Source organism: Oncorhynchus tshawytscha, linkage group LG10, assembly GCF_018296145.1.
Source record: "Oncorhynchus tshawytscha isolate Ot180627B linkage group LG10, Otsh_v2.0, whole genome shotgun sequence".
In the NCBI taxonomy this organism is placed as follows: Eukaryota; Metazoa; Chordata; class Actinopteri; order Salmoniformes; family Salmonidae; genus Oncorhynchus; species Oncorhynchus tshawytscha.
Window position 1 is genome coordinate 67,874,563 of NC_056438.1, and position 26,132 is coordinate 67,900,694.

Here is a 26,132-nt window from a genome sequence, read left to right on the forward strand (position 1 = left end):
AATTTATAACGCATTTTTCACTGAAAAACGATCTCAATGCTACAGTGAGTACATTAAAATAAATGAAAACAAGATGTAGACAAAGGAAACAACTAGTCAGGGCTACTGACACATAACAAGCTGACGCTCCAAGGGACAAGGACAACAAGGAACACCGCTATAACAGGCTTTTTATGCCATTTTTAAAGGAGCCTAGGGTCTGTGGTGCATTCAGGTCAAGCAGAAAGCCTGATCCCCCATGGAGCAAAGCTTGGTCCTGGGGGCATGGAGGAGCAGGCTATTGCTCAATCTGAGGTTGTGGGTGGGGAATGGGTGCACTGAAATGGATGCACTGGAATGTCAGCAGGATGGTTTTGAACTCGATTCTGAGATGGGGAACCAGTGCAGAAATGCCAGGAGGGGGGTGATTTCTTGATGTTTACACACTCTTATCAGGAGGCGACAGGTACCCTACCTTGTAACTGAAAGGTTGTTTGTTCAAATCCCTGAGCCGACATGGTGAAAAATCTGTCGTTGTGTCCTTGAGCAAGGCACTTAACCCAGATTGTTCCTCTAAGTCACTCTAGATAAGAGTGTTTGCTAAAATACTGTAGTGAACAAATGTAATCAGGATCAGGACCTGGCAGCGCCGTTTTGAATGTAATGGATCTTCTGGAGACTCCTGCCAGGGATCCTGGTGAGGATGGCATTGAAGTAGTCCAGCCTTGAGGAGACCAAGGCATACAAAACATATTTTGTGACTATATCAACAATGAACGAATACCAAAACAGTTTTTGGGTAGAATTTTCCTTTTACGGTGAAAGAATGACGCTTTGCACAGATGTTTGATGTGATCAACGAAGGTCAGAGAGGAGTTCAGTTTAACGCCCAGATTAGAGATTGTAGATGATAAAGGGATGTTCTACCCTGCAATGGTGAGGTGGGTTATGGGTGACTGCTGGACCTGGAAAGGGGTGCCAACCGCACTTATCCAGCTCGGTTAAAGTCCTCTCCTCTGGGCTATTAGGATTCTGATTGGTCATATCAGAGCAGCTAGGAAAATCCTCTATATGTCTGAGAGGACTGATAAGATTTCACAGGCAGTAGGGCAAAGTTATCTTTTCCCTCTCTCCAAGGTTGTGATTGGACAGTTGTTTCCTAAAGTCTGCTCTGACCGCTGTCTCTGATTAGGTCCACTAAACTAGATTTTCACTTCGGCATACCTTGAAAGTACGAAACAAATGAGTTGTTCATTCGGCGTATGGTGTGGGGGATCCGAAATCAAGTGCAAATTCCACACACCTGGGTCAGAAAATGGCAATCCTGCTTTTTGAATAATGTACACAGAATCAGAAGTGACTATTCCATCCCAAGCCTTAGTGGATAGGTCACAACAGATGGCCTTCTATTGGCAGTCATTCATAAAGTCTTGTTGGAACATGCTTTTTTACAATTGTTTTTGTATTTCTCCAATGCTCATATTACATTCTAATCAATGTTCCCTCATTTTGGGGGGCACTGTATTGTGAGCGGTAACTTGAACATTGTGAGAATTTACTGTGAACACAGTTTTAGACAGTAGCCAATAGGTTATTGTGGCTATTGGAGCATAATGTAGGCCTACCAACATAACCAATGGAGCAAATCACATAACATTTTCACGTGAAATAGCTTTTGATTTCTATCATATTACCTACAGTAGCCTATATGTGGTGTTCAATGCAGGCCTACATTGCATGAGACTTTTAAAAACGTTTTTACGTTATGAAGGGCTTGACATTAATTATTGTTTTACTTGGTCTGTAACACTATGGGCCAAATAAGTTCATGTAAATTGTATTGTGTTGTATGATGCAAGAAACCACTTGACAAAATAAAATTCATTTTTACCATACAGAGAATTACACATTGTAGGCAACCCCTCCGCCTATTGGCTTATTTGCATATTCAAGTCTGTCTCAAAATACAACATTGCCCCTTTAATTAAGACAAGCTTTTTACCTGACTGGCTTTTCAAAGACAGCTTGAAATGTAGCCTACAAGTTTTGTGCTCTTGTAGGAAGCAGGTTCTCCCCATTGCTGTCCTATACTTAAATATAACTGGGCTAATAGCTCACAAAGAATATCAACAAATGTGCACACGCGCTACTCTGCGCTCTGATCTACACTGATTTGAAAAGCGCATTCACTTGAAAAAGCAATCTATATAGTGCAAAGTAATGGGTCGAACTCAGTGAAGTTCTCGAGTCTCTGGAATGCCATTTCTTCTGCGCCGCAGTATTGAAGGAAGTGCGCATCCTCACACGTCCGCAGCTTAGAGGGAACATTGAATTTTATACCCAAAATGTTTACCCTGATCTTGATTGACATATATTTTCTAAACAAACACCAAAACCAATCCATTGATTTGTTTTAATAATGATATCTCAATAGATGTTGAATGATATGTGAGCAGGCGAAATCCATGGCGGGCTGTGTTCAACCTCCCAGTCAATCAAATCAAAGCCCACCATAAGGCCTACATTATTGATGCCCATGTTTATGCGCTGATCTTTTGTGTCTGACAAAGGCTTTGATGAGAGATCTGCATCTCTGTCTCTTTTTCTCCCCCGGTCCCTCTCCCGCTGAGCGGTTCAGTCATCATCACAGTGTTCTCTCCTCCTCCGCTGTTCTCTGATCAGGTTTATATAACTGAGTTTTCCACACTTGTCAGAGCATTCTGACATGAGTAACAATCTCTGTAATAAGGGCTCTCAGAAGGACTTGTTTCAAAGGGGTTTGGTGAGGCTGCCTGTCTCTCCTCTGACAGACCTCTGGGTCTGCTTCCTGGCTGCCTGGCCGTCTCATCAGATACAACTTGATCCACTGCCAACGTGCTAACTTAGCTAAGAATAGGGTGAAGAGATGCTCAATCTGAGGACTTTATTAATGGGAAATCTGGTGCCGCCATCTCTCTCTCTCTTTCACCCTCCCTCTCCCTTTCTCTTCTCCTCTCTCTTTACGTCGCGCGGTGGGGTTCCATTAACGATTCAGCACAGAGAGGCCTTGAGGAATTGAAAGCGACAGAGCAGAAAAAGAATTGAAATCTCCTAGCGAATAAGAAAGGGGAGTGAGCGGGGGTCGGCGGGGCCAGGGAGGGAGGGAGGGAGGGAGGGCACAATACACAGAAAGGTGACTGGTGAGATGGGAAGATTAAGAGGATAGTCCGATGGAATACTGAACATATTTCCATGGTGATGGAGAAGTAAATGGAGGGATGGTAGGGGGCAAGAGAGGAGAGGTGTTAAAGAAAATGAGAACCGACTGGAATTGGGTTTAAACCTGGGAAGGAGAGAGCAAAGAAGTATAGATTTAGGGATGTAGGGAGTGATGCAGGGTGTGTGTAATAAAGGCGTGGATGGAGTATGCTAATTTGTAGTTTGAAGTATGAATGAAATAAATTACTTCTGCAGACGGAACTTTGAATATATGCACACTTTCACTCCCGCCAACCACTAAGTGATGATTTGATTTGATAATCCCCTGCTCTGGATGAAATGGACTCTTTCGCCTTTTTCTCCTGTTTCCCCCTATGTCTCCTCAACTCCCTACTCCTAAATCAATTCAAGCTATGACACATTGACAGTAAAATCTTAACTATGTTAAGTAATGAAATGTCACCATCACAATGTTTTTAAAAATAACCCTAGGAAGTAATGTCTAGACATGACAGAGTAGTGTGATGTTTGAATGATCAGACAATGATTGGTCCTCTTTATTGGTGTTAATGCTTTATTTGTTGCGATGTTTTATTTCTATTTCTTTCCGGCTGACAGCTAAATACATCTTGTTTTCTTTTCAGGTTCTGGCAACATGGCGACTCTTTCTATTTGCTGTCAAAGTCCCCTCCAAGGTATTTCACCATTTTACTTTTAATAGACTAATAGTGTTTTTTTATGTATAATGAGTATGATGATGCTTGTGAGGATGATGCTGTTTGTGTGGAAGATTATCAAAATAATATGTCAGTAAAGGGAATTTGGTCATATTGATCACTATAATAACTATCAATCGGATTTCAGATGGAGGTTACTTTCAACTTCCTGGAGATTCGGGCAATGAACACTTATCCAGATCATCAGGTGAGAAACTATTGTATTCCCTAAACCAACTATCTGCCTCATTGCACTTTTTCCATAAATACTGTATTTGTTTATCAAAACTCTTCAAAGGTTTCAGTCACAACTATATTCCCAAGGTTGTTTGTTAATCAGGATTTAAAAAATTCAGCTATGCTGATTTTTGTCTTCTGAAATGATCATTTCCTTTACTCTGCTTAAGTGTCTGGTCACTGAAGTCTCATCTCAATGATGTCAACTCCTCCTTTCAGGTTGTAATAGACACAGACAAGTCAACCCACTCCTTGAGACTGCAGTCACAAGACCACCTTGATCATATGATGAACCATGTCAACTATGCCCTCTCAAGAATATTCAACAACTCTATGTATGCGTAAGTCTAGCTTGTTTTATTTTATTACTCATAGCAAGGGCCAAGAGTTTTTCTGCACCATGTGACCTGAAAAGAAGAAACGCTGGGTTGTTAGATTCTAAATGAACAGAGTAAAACTCACAGACGACTAGTAAAGCTCAAACTAAGTTTATTCACCAACTGGGTCACACAGCTGCATAAGACAAAAACATATTTACACAAACACATCTATACCTTCCTCCTATGCTGAGTCTCCTCCTTGCACATCTGGACAGCCAATACATATGTTGCTAGACAGGACTTTAGTGATGCCTGTTCTTTCTCACTTCATCTGACCTGACCTCAAACCAAATTCTTCACCCCTCCCCAACTCACGGCTGTCCTACCTTACCTGTTGACTGAAACCAGACTGGGGCTCTTCTCCTCTCCATAGGATACTTGAGATTTAACAATAACATGTTCGGATAGAATGTACTTTCTGCACTCGGTAGATTTCCATACCCTCAGTTCTAATATGGTAACATGAATAAGGATATTTCATATTTCAAGTTTAGAAGTTAGTACCCAACAGGGTCCTACTTATGACTTACTATCCCCTAGTACTACCGACCTTGCTATGTTGTCTGTAAGAAGAGTGACCTCTGTAAACCAATGTGAATAGTTACGGTATGGAATACAGATGTTAAAGACTACAAACAAAATACAGATTGGAAAAGAGTCTGCCCCAGTGTGAAGACCTTCTGGTCACAGGTTGCCAGGTCTGTGTCGAGCATAGTTGGTGCTGCCATTCTCCATCTCTACATTATATTATTGTTGAATGATGACTCTTCACTGACTCTCACAGTACCTCAGAAACGAGTATGGTTGTCTGGACTGACTGCGACAAAAATAGTATTAGTGACCAGATGGAAGCTACAAAACTTCCTTGACATTCTTTCAATAGAGCCCTCTATAGCTTGTGTGATTGAATTTATAAATTGTATTTTGAATATCAGTATAGAATATCGATGTACTCTATGCAGGCTGATTCTATTCATGTGTGCCCTGGTCCCACAAACAATTATATAAACATAAGATGAGTTACCCATGATGTTTTGTTTTATACATAGATATTTCCACAACTTGAGCCCGAGGTGTGGAGAGAGGGAGGAATAGGAATGGGTTGTACCTGCTGAGATTGGGAGAGGGGAGATGGGACAGTTAGGACAATTAAGGCTTATTTTATTTTCCTACTGTTTTTAGTTTCTTTATGTATGTACTTCTTGAATACTATTGCCTGTGTGTGTTCTGAACCCCTCAAAAATTTTTTTTGTAACAATACAAAGTTGGTCACAAAAAGGGATTGGCTGTGTTCTGGGTATTGACCTCTGAGAGGCTCATCCACAGCACAGTATATCATCTTCCAAAATTGCTGTTTTCCAGCAGGTCAGATCATTTAACAGGATCCAGAGAAACTGTAGTTAAAGGAGCTAGAGTAAGTTAAAGTAATGGATTCAAGGTTAGTTAGGGTTATTGAACTAAGGAGGATTAGGGTCAGAGATAACACCAGACAATAGGGTTGGATCTACTATACAACGTGGTTAAGGATACTGTGCATTTAATGTAGTAGTACAGTCACTTCACAAACATGCGTAATAAGTACTATATCCATATTTTCACTGACTGAGTTAATATCTTTCTTTTTCTTCTCTCCCTCAACTCTCTCTCTCTTTCAGTCCGGCCATCTGTCGAACAGAGGGGGACGTCTCTGATGGAGTCCAAAAGTTTTCACCAAACTCTGAATCATCTGTAGAGACTCAGAAAACCTGTGGTGAGCCGCCTACTCAGTCAATCAGTCATCACTCAGAGTCAGTCACTCACTCACTCACTCACTCACTCACTCACTCACTCACTCACTCACTCACTCACTCACTCACTCACTCAATCTGTTCAGTCAGTGACACTTTTTAAATTCACCTGGAGCATAATTGTATTCATTAATTAATGAATGAATCTATGACTGTATCTGATCAGTTATGATTTTAATCTATTTTAACTGAAGTTCTTTCATGATGTTGTCTTTAATCTCACCTCAATATTTACTCCCCCCTCTAGTTCTGTTTCTCTTTCATCTCTTGCCCCTTCTCCTTTTCCTCTCCTCACTTTCGGTCTCTCAGGCGGTTTCTCTGAGACCTACGCTGCTCTGTGTGACTATAATGGCATCGGCTGTAAAGAGGAAGTGCAGTGGGTAAGAATACCACTCTGTGGGCCTCCCAAGTGGCGCGGTGTTCTAAGGCATTGCAGTGTTGCGGCGTCACTATAGCCTTGGGTTCGATCCCAGGCTGTGTCACAACCGGAAGTGACTGGGAGTCTCATATGGCGGCGCACAATTGGCCCAGCATCGTCCGGGTTTGGGGAGGGTTTGGCCGGGGGGGCTTTGCTTGTTTCATCGCGCTCTAGTGACTCCTTGTGGTGGGCCGGGCGCCTGCAGGCTGACTTCGGTCGTCAGTTGAACAGCGATTCATCTGACACATTGGTGCAGCTGGCTTCCGGCTTACAGTAAGCAAGCAGGTGTTAAGAAGCGCGGCTTGCAGCGATGAGACAAGATCGTAATCATGAAATTGGGGGGAAAAAGGGGGAACATTTTGAAGAAAAAAAAAGAAAAATAGAATACCACTCTGTACCACATCCACAATACATCCACCAGATGTAGTACTCAATTAACCTCTCTGGGATATGTGGGCTAGCGTCCCACCTGGCCAAAAGCCAGAGAAAATGCAGAGCGCCAAATTCAAATAAATTACTATAAAAATCAACCTTTCATGAAATCACACATGTAAGATACCAAAGTAAAGCTACACGTGTTGTGAATCCAGCCAACATGTCAGATTTCAAAAAGGCTTTTCGGCGAAAGCAAACGATTATATTATCTGAGGATAGGACCTCCATCAACAAAAGAGAGAAAACATATTTCAACCCTGCAGGTGAGACACAAAACGCAGAAATAAAAGTATAAATCATGCCTTACCTTTGATGAGCTTCTTCTGTTGGCACTCCAATATGTCCCATAAACATCACAAATGGTCCTTTTGTTCGATTAATTCCGTCGATATATATCCAAAATGTCCATTTATTTGGCGCGTTTGATCCAGAAAAACACCGGTTCCAACTTGCGCAACGTGACTACAAAATATCTCAAATGTTACCTGTAAACTTTGCCAAAATTACTTTTGTAATACCACTTTAGGTATTTTTTAATGTAAATAATCGATAAAATTGAAGACAGGATGGTCTGTGTTCATTACAGGAAGAAAACAAACTGACGCTACCTTCCTGGTCACGCGCCTCTAACAAACAGTACACTTGAAGTGACCTTCGTTTTGAACAGGGCTACTTCTTAATTACACAAAGGAAAAACCTCAACCAATTTCTGAAGACTGGTGACATCCAGTGGAAGCGGTAGGAACTGCAAGAAGGACCTTTAGAAATCTAGATTCCCAATGAAATCCCATTGAAAATAGTTTTTTTCCTCAGGGTTTCTCCTGCTACATAAGTTCTGTTATACTCACAGACATGATTCAAACAGTTTTAGAAACTTCAGAGTGTTTTCTATCCAAATCTACTAATGATATGCATATCTTATCTTCTGGGGATGAGTAGCAGGCAGTTGAATTTGGGCATGCGTTTCATCCGGACGTGAAAATACTGCCCCCTGTCACCAAGAAGTTAATGGAGTTGTATTATGGTGTCGCTGGCATCATCATACAGCATTTGTAACCTGCTTCTCTCTCTCTCGCTCAGGATGTGGACACCATCTATCACTCTCAAGACAACAGGGAGTTCAACCTGTTGGACTTCAGCCACCTGGACAGCAGGTACACCACTTGTTCTGTTCTGTAACCCTGGACAGCAGGTACACCACCTGTTCTGTAACCCGGGATAGCAGGTACACCACCTGTAATGTTCTGTAACCCTGGACAGCAGGTACACCACCTGTAATGTTCTGTAACCCTGGACAGCAGCTACACCACCTGTTCTATAACCCTAACCCTGGACAGCAGGTACACCACCTGTTCTGTAACCCGGGATAGCAGGTACACCACCTGTAATGTTCTGCAACCCTGGACAGCAGGTACACCACCTGTAAGGTTCTGTAACCCTGGACATCAGGTACACCACCTGTAAGGTTCTGTAACCCTGGACAGCAGGTACACCACCTGTTCTGTTCTAACATCAGGTAACTGACGCAAGCAATAAAATTACATTTAAAAAACTCTTTTTTTAAACTTATGGAACAGCGGGGACTGTGAAGCAACACACACACACACACACACACACATACATACACGATAACATACGCACTATACATACACATGGATTTATTACTGTAGATATGTGGTAGTGGTGGAGTAGGGGCCTGAGGGCACACAGTGTGTTGTGAAATCTGTGAATGTATTGTAATGTCTTTAAAATTGTATAAATGCCTTCATTTTGCTGGCCCCCGCGAAGAGCAGCTGCTGCTTTGGCAGCATAACAAATACACCAACTTTTCTGAGATGTGAATATGACATGAGAATAATGTGCAGGTGATTTGAGACTTGACTGTAGTCCTATGAAGTGACTGTCAGGTGCTCTAGTTCCAGCACGTCCTGTAGGCTGACCCTCTGACTGTCCGACTTCCCTGTCTCCTTACCAGGAGGCATTTGTGGTGCATCACTCTGGGCTGTCATTTCACATTCCCCCAATGTCTTCTGATTTCTGCCTTCTACAGTTACAGCCTCCGACACCATGCTTTGTCTGCTGACTGCTGTACTCTTCTACTGTATTTCATTTCATTCTTCCTGTGTACACCTTTCTCTCTCTGCTGCCTGTCTGGCCCTGCAAGAATAACCCAGGGGGTTCAAACTTCACCCCCACAGCGAGTTAAACCTGGTTCCTGTATGTGTGTGTCTCTGGATTATAGCTGGCAGTCTGTCATGCTCTCGTGCCCTACAGGCCCCAAGGGGATAGATAGAGCTCATAGACATGGACTAGAAGAGAAGCTCACCCTTTTAATGGAATTGTTTGATTCAGGGAAATCGTGCCAGTAACCAAGGGTAAGATGGTGCTGCTGTTGGCTGGTGGGGAGCACTGGGAGAGGTTGTGGAGTGTACACACACGCATACCACACACATCATTTGGCCAGCCAGAGGGAAGTCTTCTCCATGATGGCATGTGAAATGAGAACACAGCCCTCAGCCATACACTGGACTGGGCCCAAATGTAATTGAGTGCATTCCCCTTTAAGAGCTCTACAGTGCCTTGCGAAAGTATTCGGCCCCCTTGAACTTTGCGACCTTTTGCCACATTTCAGGCTTCAAACATAAAGATATAAAACTGTATTTTTTTGTGAAGAATCAACAACAAGTGGGACACGATCATGAAGTGGAACGACATTTATTGGATATTTCAAACTTTTTTAACAGATCAAAAACTGAAAAATTGGGCGTGCAAAATTATTCAGCCCCCTTAAGTTAATACTTTGTAGCGCCACCTTTTGCTGCGATTACAGCTATAAGTCGCTTGGGGTTTGTCTCTATCAGTTTTGCACATCGAGAGACTGAAATATTTTCCCATTCCTCCTTGCAAAACAGCTCGAGCTCAGTGAGGTTGGATGGAGAGCATTTGTGAACAGCAGTTTTCAGTTCTTTCCACAGATTCTCGATTGGATTCAGGTCTGGACTTTGACTTGGCCATTCTAACACCTGGATATGTTTATTTTTTAACCATTCCATTGTAGATTTTGCTTTATGTTTTGGATCATTGTCTTGTTGGAAGACAAATCTCCGTCCCAGTCTCAGGTCTTTTTCAGGCTCCATCAGGTTTTCTTCCAGAATGGTCCTGTATTTGGCTCCATCCATCTTCCCATCAATTTTAACCATCTTCCCTGTCCCTGCTGAAGAAAAGCAGGCCCAAACCATGATGCTGCCACCACCATGTTTGACAGTGGGGATGGTGTGTTCAGGGTGATGAGCTGTGTTGCTTTTACGCCAAACATAACGTTTTGCATTGTTGCCAAAAAGTTCAATTTTGGTTTCATCTGCCCAGAGCACCTTCTTCCAAATGTTTGGTGTGTCTCCCAGGTGGCTTGTGGCAAACTTTAAACAACACTTTTTATGGATATCTTTAAGAAATGGCTTTCTTCTTGCCACTCTTCCATAAAGGCCAGATTTGTGCAATATACGACTCATTGTTGTCGCACCCCCCACCTCAGCTGTAGATCTCTGCAGTTCATCCAGAGTGATCATGGGCCTCTTGGCTGCATCTCTGATCAGTCTTCTCCTTGTATGAGATGAAAGTTTAGAGGGACGGCCAGGTCTTGGTAGATTTGCAGTGGTCTGATACTCCTTCCATTTCAATATTATCGCTTGCACAGTGCTCCTTGGGATGTTTAAAGCTTGGGAAATCTTTTTGTATCCAAATCCGGCTTTAAACTTCTTCACAACAGTATCTCGGACCTGCCTGGTGTGTTCCTTGTTCTTCATGATGCTCTCTGCGCTTTTAACGGACCTCTGAGACTATCACAGAGCAGGTGCATTTATACGGAGACTTGATTACACACAGGTGGATTGTATTTATCATCATTAGTCATTTAGGTCAACATTGGATCATTCAGAGATCCTCACTGATCTTCTGGAGAGAGTTTGCTGCACTGAAAGTAAAGGGGCTGAATCATTTTGCACGCCCAATTTTTCAGTTTTTGATTTGTTAAAAAAGTTTGAAATATCCAATAAATGTCGTTCCACTTCATGATTGTGTCCCACTTGTTGTTGATTCTTCACAAAAAAATACAGTTTTATATCTTTATGTTTGAAGCCTGAAATGTGGCAAAAGGTCGCAAAGTTCAAGGGGGCCGAATACTTTCGCAAGGCACTGTATCTCAATCTGTTGCACTTTCTCTCTGTTGGTCTCTGTTTGCTGCTTCCTCTCTCTGCCACTTTCTCTCTCACTCTCAGCCTCTTTCCTTCCATCCCCCTGTCTCTCGCCCTCCGTCCCCCTGTCTCTCGCCCTCCGTCCCCCTGTCTCTCGCCCTCCGTCCCCCTGTCTCTCGCCCTCCGTCCCCTGTCTCTTGCCCTCCGTCCCCCTGTCTCTTGCCCTCCGTCCCCCTGTCTCTTGCCCTCCGTCCCCCTGTCTCTCGCCCTCCATCCCCCTGTCTCTCGCCCTCCGTCCCTCTGTCTCTCTCCCTCTGTCTCTCGCCCTCTATCCCTCTGTCTCTCGCCCTCCGTCCCCCTGTCTCTCGCCCTCCGTCCCCTGTCTCTCGCCCTCCGTCCCCCTGTCTCTCGCCCTCCGTCCCCCTGTCTCTCGACCTCCGTGCCCCTGTCTCTCGACCTCCGTGCCCCTGTCTCTCGCCCTCCGTCCCCCTGTCTCTCGCCCTCCGTCCCCCTGTCTCTCGCCCTCTGTCTCTCGCCCTCTATCCCTCTGTCTCTCGCCCTCCGTCCCCCTGTCTCTCGCCCTCCGTCCCCCTGTCTCTCGCCCTCCGTCCCCCTGTCTCTCGCCCTCCGTCCCCCTGTCTCTCGCCCTCCGTCCCCCTGTCTCTCGCCCTCCGTCCCCTGTCTCTCGCCCTCCGTCCCCCTGTCTCTCGCCCTCCGTCCCCCTGTCTCTCGCCCTCCGTCCCCCTGTCTCTCGCCCTCCGTCCCCCTGTCTCTCGCCCTCCGTCCCCTGTCTCTCGCCCTCCTTCCCCTGTCTCTCGCCCTCCCTCCCCTGTCTCTCGCCCTCCGTCCCCCTGTCTCTCGCCCTCCGTCCCCCTGTCTCTCGCCCTCCGTCCCCCTGTCTCTCGCCCTCTGTCTCTCTCCCTCTGTCTCTCGCCCTCTATCCCTCTGTCTCTCGCCCTCCGTCTCTCGCCCTCCGTCCCCTGTCTCTCGCCCTCCGTCCCCCTGTCTCTCGCCCTCCGTCCCCCTGTCTCTCGCCCTCCATCCCCCTGTCTCTTGCCCTCCGTCCCCCTGTCTCTCGCCCTCCGTCCCCCTGTCTCTCGCCCTCCGTCCCCCTGTCTCTCGCCCTCTGTCTCTCTCCCTCTGTCTCTCGCCCTCTATCCCTCTGTCTCTCGCCCTCCGTCTCTCGCCCTCCGTCCCCCTGTCTCTCGCCCTCCGTCCCCCTGTCTCTCGCCCTCCGTCCCCCTGTCTCTCGCCCTCCTTCCCCCTGTCTCTCGCCCTCCGTCCCCCTGTCTCTCGCCCTCCGTCCCCCTGTCTCTCGCCCTCCGTCCCCCTGTCTCTCGCCCTCCGTCCCCCTGTCTCTCGCCCTCCGTCCCCCTGTCTCTCGCCCTCCGTCCCCCTGTCTCTCGCCCTCCGTCCCCCTGTCTCTCGCCCTCCGTCCCCCTGTCTCTCGCCCTCCGTCCCCCTGTCTCTCGCCCTCCGTCCCCCTGTCTCTCGCCCTCCGTCCCCCTGTCTCTCGCCCTCCGTCCCCCTGTCTCTCGCCCTCCGTCCCCCTGTCTCTCGCCCTCCGTCCCCCTGTCTCTCGCCCTCCGTCCCCCTGTCTCTCGCCCTCCGTCCCCCTGTCTCTCGCCCTCTGTCTCTCTCCCTCTGTCTCTCGCCCTCTATCCCTCTGTCTCTCGCCCTCCGTCTCTCGCCCTCCGTCCCCTGTCTCTCGCCCTCCGTCCCCTGTCTCTCGCCCTCCGTCCCCCTGTCTCTCGCCCTCTGTCTCTCTCCCTCTGTCTCTCGCCCTCTATCCCTCTGTCTCTCGCCCTCCGTCTCTCGCCCTCCGTCCCCTGTCTCTCGCCCTCCGTCCCCTGTCTCTCGCCCTCCGTCCCCCTGTCTCTCGCCCTCTGTCTCTCTCCCTCTGTCTCTCGCCCTCTATCCCTCTGTCTCTCGCCCTCCGTCTCTCGCCCTCCGTCCCCCAGTCTCTCGCCCTCCGTCCCCCTGTCTCTCGCCCTCCGTCCCCCTGTCTCTCGCCCTCCGTCCCCCTGTCTCCGCCCTCCGTCCCCCTGTCTCTCGCCCTCCGTCCCCCTGTCTCTCGCCCTCCGTCCCCCTGTCTCTCGCCCTCCGTCCCCCTGTCTCTCGCCCTCCGTCCCCTGTCTCTCGCCCTCCGTCCCCCTGTCTCTCGCCCTCCGTCCCCCTGTCTCTCGCCCTCCGTCCCCCTGTCTCTCGCCCTCCGTCCCCCTGTCTCTCGCCCTCCGTCCCCCTGTCTCTCGCCCTCCGTCCCCCTGTCTCTCGCCCTCCGTCCCCCTGTCTCTCTCCCTCTGTCTCTCGCCCTCCGTCCCTCTGTCTCTCGCCCTCCGTCCCCTGTCTCTCGCCCTCCGTCCCCCTGTCTCTCGCCCTCCGTCCCCCTGTCTCTCGCCCTCCGTCCCCCTGTCTCTCGCCCTCCGTCCCCCTGTCTCTCGACCTCCGTCCATCTGTCTCTCGACCTCCGTCCATCTGTCTCTCGACCTCCGTCCATCTGTCTCTCGACCTCCGTCCATCTGTCTCTCGACCTCCGTCCATCTGTCTCTCGCCCTCCGTCCCCCCGTCTCTCGCCCCGTCTCTCTCCCTATCTCCCTTTCCCTCTGTCTTTCTCGCTTTCCCTCCGTCACCTTGTCTCTCTCTCCCTCTGCCCCCCTGTCTGTCTATCTCCCTGCATCCCCCTGTCTCTCCTTCCTACTGGACACATGGTGTGTTGGGCAGGATAAAACGGTTTTAGGCCGTTGGCTAGGATCAAAACATGGCTCTGTGGAACCTCACACTGCGTAATCCACTGACCTGGCCTCCCTCAGTCAACCCATCGATCCTCCTCTCTGCCCTCTCTCCTTCCTTCGCTATCAGTTTAGATCTATCTCGCTCTTTCCCACCACCCCAACAGGGAGAGTGTGCTGCAGAATCATACATAATTTCTCAATCCATCCCTAGGGCTCTCTCTGAATTGTTTTGCTGGATCATTTTTTTTGTTTGGCTGTAGGAATGTATTTCATTTTTTTAAATCTAAGGCTGAAATTGTGTGTGTGTGTCTATTTCAGGGACCTGGCGGTGATGGTTGCTTCCATGGCGTACAACACTTGGTTCACCAAACTCTACTGCAAAGACATGCGCATTGTAACTATCCAATCTACATTACTGATTGCATGTGATATGCAGTCTGTGTTTAGACAAGGCTACCAGGTTTTCATTATTTCCTAGTTGGTTAGAACAGGAGCTGGGCCTGTTCATGTAACAGTCTCTCTCTGTGTCACCCCAGGGGTCAGAGGTGGTGGAGCAGGTCCTTCACACCGTCAGTAAGTCCAGCAGTCTGGAAGAACTCACTCTGGAGAACGCTGGCCTCAAATCGTGAGACTCCTCCCATCCTCCTGAAATGTCATTTCTCTCTCATCTTTTATCTGTCTTATTCTTGTCTTGCCATTCTGACTTCACTCCTGACTTTAGATGTTTCTCTACCATGACTCAGACATACTCTGATGTATAATGTATCACAGCAAGCATCAAAACGATATTTAATCCATCTTCTTTCTATATTGACTATTTTAGAGATTTCCCTCAGAAAATGGCGACAGCTCTGTCTGAAAACCCTGCCTCTGTGATCCACTCACTCAACCTGGCCCACAACCCCCTGGACAACCAAGGTACAGGAGCCTCAGAGACACTCTGTTACTCATTCACTCTTTTTCAGCATCAGTAATGTGTGTGAATGTCAGTCTGGGTGCATCTTTCTCAGTGTTTGCTGTTTACTCTGCAGAGAGTGTGTGTGTGTGTGTGTGTGTGTGTGTGTGTGTGTGTGTGTGTGTGTGTGTGTGTGTGTGTGTGTGTGTGTGTGTGTGTGTGTGTGTGTCCTCCATTTGAGTCAGGGTTGTCTGCGTGCCAAGAACTCTCATTAGTACATCAGAATGTGCCTTTCTGACACCTGTCACTCCCACTCACATCACTGTGTGCCTGTAGACGCCGTGTACTAGATTAGCTTTTTGTGTGCGTAGATTATGCACATATGTGTATGTGTTGATTTTGCTGACCATGTACACACTACCAATCAAAGTTTTAGAATACCTACTCATTCAAGGGTTTTGATTTTATTTTTACTATTTTCTACATTGTAGAATAATAGTGAAGACTTTAAAACTATGAAATAACACATAAAGGAATCATGTAGTAACCAAAAAAAGTGTTATACAAGATTCTTCAAAGTAGCTACCCTTTGCCTTGGTGACAGCTTTGCACACTCTTGGCATTCTCTCAACCAGCTTCACCTGGAATGCTTTTCCAACAGTCTTGAAGGAGTTCCCACATATGCTGAGCAATTCTTGGCTGCTTTTCCTTCACTCTTTTATTGATTTTATTTTTTATTTCACCTTTATTTAACCAGGTAGGCCAGTTGAGAACAAGTTCTTATTTACAACTGCGACCTGTCCAAGATAAAACAAAGCGTTGCGACAAAAACAACAACACATGGGATAAACAAACGTACAGTCAATAACACAATAGAAAAATCTGTACAGTATGTGCAAATGAAGTAAGGATAGGCAATAAATAGGCCAATAGTAGCAAAGTAATTACAATTTAGCAATTTACACTGGAGATGTGCAGATGTGGATGTGCAAGTAGAAATACTTGTGTGCAAAAGAGCAGAAAAACAAAAACAAATATGGGGATGAGATAGGTAGTTGGTTGGATGGGCTATTTACAGATGGGCTGTGTACAGCTGCAGCGATCGGTAAGCTGCTCTGACTGCTGACGCTTAAAGTTAGTGAGGGAGATATAAGTCTCCAACTTAAGTGATTTTTGCAATTTGTTTCAGTCATTGGCAGCAGAGAACTGGAAGGAAAGGTGGCCAAAAGAGGTGATGGGCTTTGGGGATGACCAGTGAAATATACCTGCTGGAGCGCATGCTACTGGTGGGTGTTGCTATGGTGACCAGTGAGCTGAGATAAGTTGGAGCTTTACCTAGCAAAGACTTATAGATGACCTGGAGCCAGTGGGTTTAGCGACATATATGTAGCAAAAGTCGGACTCTGAGGTCTGACTCATCCCAAATCATCTCAATTTGGTTGAGGTTGCGGGATTGTGGCGACCAGGTCATCTGATGCAGCACTCCATCACTCTCCTTTTTGGTAAAATAGCCCTTACACAGTCTGGAGGTGTGTGGTTCATTGTCCGGTTCAAAAACAAATGATAGTCCCACTAAGCCCAAACCAAATGGGATGTCGTATTGCTGCAGAATGCTGTGGTAGCTATGCTGGTTAAGTGTGCCTTGAATTCTAAATAAATCACAGACAGTGTCACCAGCAAAGCACCCCCACACCATAACACCTCCTCCATGCTTTATGGTGGGAAATACAGATGCAGAGATTATCCGTTCACCCACACCACGTCTCACAATGACACGTTGGAACCAAGAATCTCCCATTTGGACTCCAGACCAAAGGACACATTTCCACCGGTCTAATCTCCATTGCTTGTGTTTCTTGGCCCTAACAAGTCTCTTCTTAATATTGGTGTCCTTTAGTAGTGGTTTCTTTGCAGCAACTCGACCATGGAGGCCTGATTCACACAGTCTCCTCTGAACAGTTGATATTGAGATGTGTCTGTTAACAAACAGTGAAACCCAGGCTACCTAAGTATGATTCTCAATCAGAGACAACTAATGACACCATCCTCTGATTGAGAACCATACTAGGCCGAAACATAGAAATCCCAAAATCATAGAAAAACAAACATAGACTGCCCACCCCAACTCACGCCCTGACCATACTAAATAATGACAAAACAAAGGGAATAAAGGTCAGAACGTGACAGTGAAGCATTTATTTGGGCTGCAATCTGAGGTGCAGTTAACTCTAATGAACTTATCTTCTGCAGCAGAGGTAACTCTGCATCTTCCATTTCTGTGGCGGTCCTCATGAGAGCCAGTTTCATCATTGCGACTGATGGTTTTTGAGACTGCACTTAAAGAAACTTTCAAAGTTCTTGACATTTTCCGGACTGACTGAACTTCATGACTTAAAGTAATGATGAACTGTCATTTCTCTTTGCTTATTTGAGCTGTTCTTGTCATAATATGGACTTGGTATTTTACCAAATAGGGCTATCTTCTGTATACCACCCCAACCTTGACACAACACAACTGATTGGCTCAAACGCATTAAGAAGGACAGAAATTCCACAAATGAACTTTTAAGAAGGCACACCTGTTAATTGAAATGCATTCCAGGTGAGTACCTCATGAAGCTGTTTGAGGGAACGCCAAGAGTGGGCAAAGCTGTCATCAAGGCAAAGGGTCACTACTTTGAAGAATCTCAAATGTAAAATATATTTCAATTTGTTTTACACTTGTTTGGTTACTACATGATTCCATATGTGTTATTTCATATTTTTGATGTCTTCACTATTATTCTACAATGTACACTACACCGGTAGTGTATGGTGTTGACAAGGGTGTGTTTTTGTGTGGATTTTCTCTGATCTGTGTGTGTGTGTGTGTGTGTTTCTTTCACTCTGACAACTTACTCCCATATGTGTTTCTCTCCAGGAGTGTCAAACCTCATCCAACTGGTGTGTCGCCTCAACAAAGGCCTTCGTCTGCTCAACCTCTCCAAGACGTCCCTCTCCTCTAAGGGTGTGTTCATCCCTCTGTCCTCCCTCTGTCCCCTGGGCCACAGTGGCCCCATGTGGTGGTCACCATTCCACTGCTCTCGGAACCTCATGACCTCATATAGGGCCTGGAGTTTTCAGGAGGAAAAAAAGACACTGGGCCCTACTCATGGAACTCTTGAGCCGTTCAGGGTCCTAAGGTTTATGTTCTCTTACGTTTGTCACATTTATGATTCAAATCTAGTTATATATGTACTCAGCAAAAAAAGAAACCTCCTCTCACTGTCAACTGCATTTAAAAAAAAAATGTATGTGTAAATATTTGTATGAACATAACAAGATTCAACAACTGAGGCATAAACTGAACATGTTCCACAGACATGTGACTAACATAAATTGAATAATGTGTCCCTGAACATGCCAGTATCTGATGTGGCCACCAGCTGCATTAGGTAGTGCAGTGCATCTCCTCCTCAAGGACTTCACCAAATTTGCCAATTCTTGCTGTGAAATATTACCCCACTCTTTCACCAAGGCACCTGCAAGTTCCCGGGCATTTCTGGGGGAATGGCCCTAGCCCTCACCCTCCGATCCAACAGGTCCCAGACGTGCTCATTGGGATTGAGATCCTGGCTCTTTGCTGGCCATGGCAGAACACTGACATTCCTGTCTTGCAGGAAATCACGCACAGAACGAGCAGTATGGTTGGTGGCATTGTCATGCTGGAGGGTCATGTCAGGATGAGCCTGCAGGAAGGGTACCACGTGAGGGAGGAGGATGTTTTCCCTGTAACGCACAGCGTTGAGATTGCCTGCAATGACAACAAGCTCAGTCCGATGATGCTGTGACACACCGCCCCAGACCATGATGGACCCTCCACCTCCAAATTGATCGCGCTCCAGAGTACAGGCCTCGCTGTAACTCTCATTCCTTCGACGATAAACGCAAATCCGACCATCACCCCAGGTGAGACAAAACCGCGACTCGTTAGTGAAGAGCACTTTTTGCCAGTCCTGTCTGGTCCAGCGACGGTGGGTTTGTGCCCATTGGCCACGTTGTAGCCAGTAATGTCTGGTGAGGACCTGCCTTACAACAGGCCTACAAGCCCTTAGTCCAACCTCTCTCAGCCTATTGCGGACAGTCTGAGCATTGATGGAGGGATTGTGCGTTCCTGGTGTAACTCTGGAAGTTGTTGTTGCCATCCTGTACCTGTACCGCAGGTGTGATGTCTGGATGTACTGATCCTGTGCAGGTGTTGTTACACGTGGTCTACCACTGCGAGGACGATCATCTGTCCGTCCTGTCTCCCTGTAGCGCTGTTTTAGGCATCTCACAGTACGGACATTGCAATGTATTGCCCTGGCCACATCTGCAGTCCTCATGCCTTCTTGCAGCATGCCTAAGGCACGTTCACGCAGATGAGCAGGGACCATGGGCATCTTTCTTTTGGTGTTTTTCAGAGTCAGTAGAAAGGCCTCTTTAGTGTTCTAAGTTTTCATAACCATGATGTTAATTGCCTACTGTGTGAAAGCAGTTAGTGTCTTATCTACCGTTCCACAGGTGCATGTTCATTAATTGTTTATGGTTCATTGAACAAGCATGGGAAACAGTGTTTAAACCCTTTACAAAGAAGATCTGTTAATCCAAATAATGTATCTATGAAAGACAGGATCCTGAAAAAGGGACATTTTGCTGACTTTATATATTTACTCACCTTGATAGTGAATACTGCATTGTTGGGAAAGAGTTTGCAAGAAAACATTTCACTGTAATATTTTACACTGTGCACGTGACAAATAAACGTTGAAACTAGATTTACAGGAGAAGGATTGCCTCCTGAGTACAGCACAATGCAACATGCCTGTCTGCTGTCTGCTAATTTCCTATTTAATCTAGGCAAATTAGGGATTAACATAATCTACTATATGGTGGCAGTAGTTTGGTAGAGCAGAGTTAGTTCTGCCACTGTATGTGGTTCATTACTAACAGTTTGGTAGAGCACAGGGCAAGTTACTAACAGTTTGGTAGAGCACAGGGATAAATTACTAACAGTTTGGTAGAGCACGGGGCTAAGTTACTAACAGTTTGGTAGAACACGGCTAAGTTACTAACAGTTTGGTAGAACACAGGGCTAAGTTACTAACAGTTTGGTAGAGCACGGCTAAGTTACTAACAGTTTGGTAGAACACGGCTAAGTTACTAACAGTTTGGTAGAGCACAGGGCTAAATTACTAACAGTTTGGTAGAGCACAGGGCTAAGTTACTAACAGTTTGGTAGAACACGGCTAAGTTACTAACAGTTTGGTAGAGCACAGGGCTAAGTTACTAACAGTTTGGTAGAACACGGCTAAGTTACTAACAGTTTGGTAGAGCACAGGGCTAAGTTACTAACAGTTTGGTAGAGCACGGGGCTAAGTTACTAACAGTTTGGTAGAGAACAGGGATAAATTACTAACAGTTTGGTAGAACACGGGGCTAAGTTACTAACAGTTTGGTAGAACACGGGGCTAAGTTACTAACAGTTTGGTAGAACACGGGGCTAAGTTACTAACAGTTTGGTAGAGCACAGGGATAAATTACTAACAGTTTGGTAGAACACGGGGCTAAGTTACTAACAGTTTGGTAGAACACGGGGCTAAGGTACTAACAGTTTGGTAGAACACGGGGCTAAGGTACTAACAGTTTGGTAGAACACAGGGCTAAGTTACTAACAGTTTGGTAGAGCACGGGGCTAAGTTACTAACAGTTTGGTAGAGCACAGGGATAAATTACTAACAGTTTGGTAGAACACGGGGCTAAGTTACTAACAGTTTGGTAGAACACGGGGCTAAGTTACTAACAGTTTGGTAGAACACGGGGCTAAGTTACTAACAGTTTGGTAGAGCACAGGGATAAATTACTAACAGTTTGGTAGATCACGGGGCTAAGTTACTAACAGTTTGGTAGAACACGGGGCTAAGTTACTAACAGTTTGGTAGAACACGGGGCTAAGTTACTAACAGTTTGGTAGAACACGGGGCTAAGTTACTAACAGTTTGGTAGAACACAGGGCAAGTTACTAACAGTTTGGTAGAACCCAGGGCAAGTTACTAACAGTTTGGTAGAACCCAGGGCAAGTTACTAACAGTTTGGTAGAACCCAGGGCAAGTTACTAACAGTTTGGTAGAACCCAGGGCAAGTTACTAACAGTTTGGTAGAACACAGGGCTAAGTTACTAACAGTTTGGTAGAACACAGGGCTAAGTTACTAACAGTTTGGTAGAACACAGGGCTAAGTTACTAACAGTTTGGTAGAACCCAGGGCAAGTTACTAACAGTTTGGTAGAACCCAGGGCAAGTTACTAACAGTTTGGTAGAACACAGGGCTAAGTTACTAACAGTTTGGTAGAACACAGGGCTAAGTTACTAACAGTTTGGTAGAGCACAGGGCTAAGTTACTAACAGTTTGGTAGAACCCAGGGCAAGTTACTAACACTCTTTGCTTCATTGCTCTAACTGTAGACTTTCGTTCCAGGCTTCAAAAACAACATGAAAGTACAAAGTCTTGCCCTGCATGTCTGCCCTCATTTTGGCCAAATTAGGATGTATTGAGTTCACTTGCTTACTAAACCTGCTCTTACTATTTTGTTTCTCTTATGAAGAAACTGTATTCTCTGCAATGAAGAGATTTAAAAATAGATTTTAATTTGCTACTCTAATGTAATGGGCTGATTATATACACATATTTGTGTTTTGGTTTCAGATGAGGGTTTTATGTGATTAGTGGATGGCTCTGATAGTTGTCTGGTTAATAGTGCTGATTTGGTTTCAGATGGAGGGTTTTATGTGATTAGTGGTTGGCTCTGGTTAATAGTGCTAATCTGTGACTCTTTCCTTCCCCTGCTGCAGTTTCTGTATTTTCTCTATGTCAACAGACTATTTCTTAATGAATGAATTTGTCTCTCAGGTGTGGTGTCTCTCTCCCAGGCCCTCTGCTCCAGTGATGACTACACCAACTCTCTGCTTCACCTGGACCTGAGTAAGAACCCTGGGATTCTGTCTGGGGAGGACGCTACGGTGAGACCACACATAAACTCCGCATGTACAGTACACACATGCAACATACACAAACACACTGACTGTCTCTCTGTTTATCACTCTCCAGAACATGTACCTGTTCCTAGCCCAGACGAATTGCCTGGTTCATTTGGACCTCTCTGGGACCGACTGCGCTGTGGACTCGGTTAGTAGTGTCTCCTCTCTGAGTGCTTCATGCTTTGATCATACAGTTAAAGGTGCTTAACATACACTGTCTGATCTATGATCAGGATAGTCTAACTGACACGCATAATGAAGTGGACTTTGTAGTAATTGAAGTCGAGGTGTGGATGTGCTAATTGGGCTATATAACAGTTCTGTAGTTCTACAAACGTATGAGCATGACATTTCATCTGTATAACTGAGCGGAACATTCTGCCCTAAAAACAGGAAGAATTTACCTCTAATGTTGGGCATGAATTTTGTATAGAATATGAATGTATTCTGAGACTGAAAGCTTCTGTTCTGTCATTACTTGTTCCCAACTCACTCCTCTTCCTCTGGTGTCTTTTTGGGATGAAAGGAGAACACTCTCTTTATGGATGAGTTATCATGACGATGTTATTGGTTTCATATCTTGTTTTCTCCAATGTAATCTCCCCTGTCGAGTGTCTGGTGGACTTTTTGAAATTGTCATTTTCTTTTATTGTTAATAGATTTTTCAGAACATTTTTGCATTTTTGCTAACAGATTGTAATCTTGACTCTTAGGAAAATGACCATGAAACTGCAAAGCTTATTTTCATGACTGATATTTGTATGTTTTTGTTGTTGTGTAAACATAATTATTACTAATGTATTGGTTTCTCTCCATAACAGTTATTTGGTGCTCTGCTGAGGGGATGTTGTGCTGATCTCTCTTACCTGAATCTCTCCAAGAACTGCTTCTCTCACAGGTGAGGTGTCTGTCTTATCCCCTTGAATGGACCTTAATCCAATTCTAATCACTTATCTTTATTTATCCCTGAGGGGCAACCACCAGTAAGCCTACATGACAGCTTATCATCCCTAAGGAAAGTGTCCATGTAGACATTCCAGTCTATATGGACTCCAAGGAGTCAGCACAAGACATTCTATCACAGATGGGCATTTACCCCTGTACCTACCACCTAGACCGAATTGGATAGAAATGTGTACAACTGTACAAGTTGCCTCCTCATCTACCTATTCTGTCTCTGAGCCAGTGTTTAACTAGTTTGGATCAGAATAATCTGGAGCAGCAGATCCATCTCTCACCTGGCCTCCCTCAGGACTGGCAGAGCCGCAACCCCTTCGCTGCTCTGCAGATTACTCCATTATGGAAAAGTTTCTGAAAAATTAGACTAATTTTAGAAGGGAGTTATTGTTCAAATCCCCAGGCTCTCGCGCCACTATTTTCTCACTCACCCACTCACCTCTCTCGCTCCAGCTCTTTTCTCTCTACTATTTCTCTCTCTCTCTCTTTCTCTATTAATATACATCTCTTTCTCCATGCCTCTCATGGCTCTCTTTCTCTATTGCATCTCTCTCTTGATTGTTTTCTCACTCGCTCTCCGCTCCCTCCCTCCCTTTCTATGTGTCTGTCCTTCACTAGGTCATGGTAATCAGCTGTATGTGTGGCAGCAGTCACTGGAGCCGTGGTGGTTCTGCCTGAGCTCTGATCGCGCCACATGAAACGGGACATAAATCTGTTTGAGCTGATAAGAGGGAAAGACTCATGAATATGAACAGCCAGCGCTATCCTCTCTCTCTCTCTCTCTCTCTGTCTCTCTCTCTCTGTCTCTCTCTCTCTGTCTCTCTCTGTCTCTCTGTCTCTCTTTCCTCCAGAGCATTGACTGTAACAGTGTGCAGTGTTTACCCTGGCCCTTCTGTGCTGTGTGTATCTGTTGCTCATCTCTATGTGACTAAAGCCAGCCTAAGTCTCTTGCCCGCAGCCCCGTCTGACAGGATTTATGCTGATGAGCCCATAGGTCGGATAGCACATGTTGGGAACACAGACCTGTTATCATAATGTCCTGCTCTGGCATGAGCCCCCATAAACCCCTTGTCCGCTATCTCTTTCTATATCTTTCTGCCTCTCTCCACTTCCTCTGTTTAATTATTTGAATGGTCAGGCTAAAATGGTTGTTAGTTATGCATTCTACAATTTAGGAACATACCATCCCCTGTATTACAATTAAATGCCTGGATGCTTCTGTTACCTGCTATGGCTCAGATGACTTTTTTCAACATGCTTAGAATGAGTTTATTCTTCTTCTGGTGTACAACCACATATGGGCCGCTGAAGTGTGTGTCTGGGTCCACAAGGAAAAGATTTCACGCCTAGTTGTGTTAGCAGATGGTTTGATACAAAACTATTTTTGTAAGTTAAACTCTTTCGTGTTGTTCACATTCTCTGATATCATAAACTCAGCAAAAAAATAAACATCCCTTTTTCAGGACCCTGTCTTGAAAAATCCAAATAACTTCACAGATCTTCATTGTAAAGGGTTTAAACACGGTTTCCCGTGCTTGTTCAATGAACCATAAATAATTAATGAACATGCACCTGTGGAACGGTCGTTAAGACACTATCCACTTACACAAAGTAGGCAATTAAAGTCATGGTTATGAAAACTTAGGACACTAAAGAGGCCTTTCTACTGACTCTGAAAAACACCAAAAGAAAGATGCCCGGGGTCCCTGATCATCTGCGTGAATGTGCCTTAGGCATGCTGCAAGGAGGCATGAGGACTGCAGATGTGGCCAGGGCAATAAATTGCAATGTCCGTACTGTGAGACGCCTAAGACAGCGCTACAGGGAGACAGAACGGACAGCTGATCGCCCTCGCAGTGGCAGACCACGCGTAACAACACCTGTACAGGATCGGTACATCATAACATCACACCTGCGGGATAGGTACAGGATGTCACACCAGGAAAGCACAATCCCTCCATCAGTGCTCATACTATCCGCAATAGGCTGAGAGATGTTGGACTGAGGGCTTGTAGGCCTGTTTTAAGGCAGGTCCTCACCAGACATCACTGGCAACAACGTCGCCTATGGGCACAAACCCACCGTCGATGGACCAGACAGGACTGGCAAAAAGTGCTCTTCACTAACGAGTCGCGGTTTTGTCTCACCTGGGGTGATGGTCGGATTCACGTTTATCGTCGAAGGAATGAGCGTTACACTGAGGCCTGTACTCTGGAGCGGGATCGATTTGGAGGTGGAGGGTCTGTCATGGTCTGGGGCGGTGTGTCACAGCATCATCGGACTGAGCTTGTTGTCATTGCAGGCCATCTCAACGCTGTGCGTTACAGGGAAGACATCCTCCTCCCTCATGTGGTACCCTTCCAGCAGGCTCATCTTGACATGACCCTCCAGCATGACAATGCCACCAGCCATACTGCTCCTTCTGTGCGTGATTTCCTGTAAGACAGGAATGTCAGTGTTCTGCCATGGCCAGCAAAGAGCCCGGATCTCAATCCCAATGAGCACGTCTGGGACCTGTTGGATTGGAGGGTGAGGGCTAGGGCCATTTCACCCAGAAATGTCCGGGAACTTGCAGGTGCCTTGGTGGAAGAGTGGGGTAACATCTCATAGCAAGAACTGGCAAATCTGGTGCAGTCCATGAGGAGGAGATGCACTGCAGTACTTAATGCAGCTGGTGGCCACACCAGATACTGACTGTTACTTTTGATTTTGACCCCCCCCCCCCCACCCTTGTTCAGGCAAACATTATTCCATTTCTGTTAGTCACATGTCTGTGGAACTTGTTCAGTTTGTCTCAGTTGTTTAATCTTATGTTCATACAAATATTTACACATGTTAAGTTTGCTGAAAATAAATACAGTTGACAGTGAGAGGACGTTTCCTTTTTTGCTGACTTTAGTAGTTATTTGAATGCCTGCCATTTACTGCAGTTGACTGTGCAATAATGGTGACCTAGCCTTAATGTCTATTCTTCTCACTTCTTTCTCTCTCTCATTTGTTCTCTCTCTCCCCCTCTCTACCTCTCTCCCTGTCTCTTTATCTTTCAGGAAAGTGAGGGAGACTCTTCCTGTCTTCAGGCAGTTCTTCAGCTCAGCCTTCAGTCTCACACACGTCAACCTGTCTTCTATGAAGCTTCCTCTGGACACCCTGAGG

At 45.8% G+C, this 26,132-nt stretch overlaps 1 protein-coding gene across 3 annotated transcripts in view; it reads left to right on the top strand.

The window, feature by feature from the left end:
• Positions 1-26,132, top strand: part of LOC112247433 (capping protein, Arp2/3 and myosin-I linker protein 3-like) — a 55,212-nt gene that overhangs the window by 12,660 nt on the left and 16,420 nt on the right. For all 3 annotated transcript variants that reach the window (XM_024416189.2, XM_024416191.2, XM_024416188.2), the window contains 14 exons: positions 3,822-3,872; positions 4,042-4,101; positions 4,350-4,471; positions 6,166-6,260; positions 6,607-6,677; positions 8,231-8,304; positions 14,391-14,466; positions 14,609-14,697; positions 14,896-14,990; positions 17,888-17,974; positions 21,895-22,004; positions 22,093-22,170; positions 22,844-22,920; positions 26,027-26,131. In XM_024416189.2, the coding sequence (XP_024271957.1) occupies positions 3,822-3,872; positions 4,042-4,101; positions 4,350-4,471; positions 6,166-6,260; positions 6,607-6,677; positions 8,231-8,304; positions 14,391-14,466; positions 14,609-14,697; positions 14,896-14,990; positions 17,888-17,974; positions 21,895-22,004; positions 22,093-22,170; positions 22,844-22,920; positions 26,027-26,131 (1,190 nt within the window). The remainder of the gene's footprint in view (positions 1-3,821; positions 3,873-4,041; positions 4,102-4,349; positions 4,472-6,165; positions 6,261-6,606; positions 6,678-8,230; positions 8,305-14,390; positions 14,467-14,608; positions 14,698-14,895; positions 14,991-17,887; positions 17,975-21,894; positions 22,005-22,092; positions 22,171-22,843; positions 22,921-26,026; position 26,132) is intronic.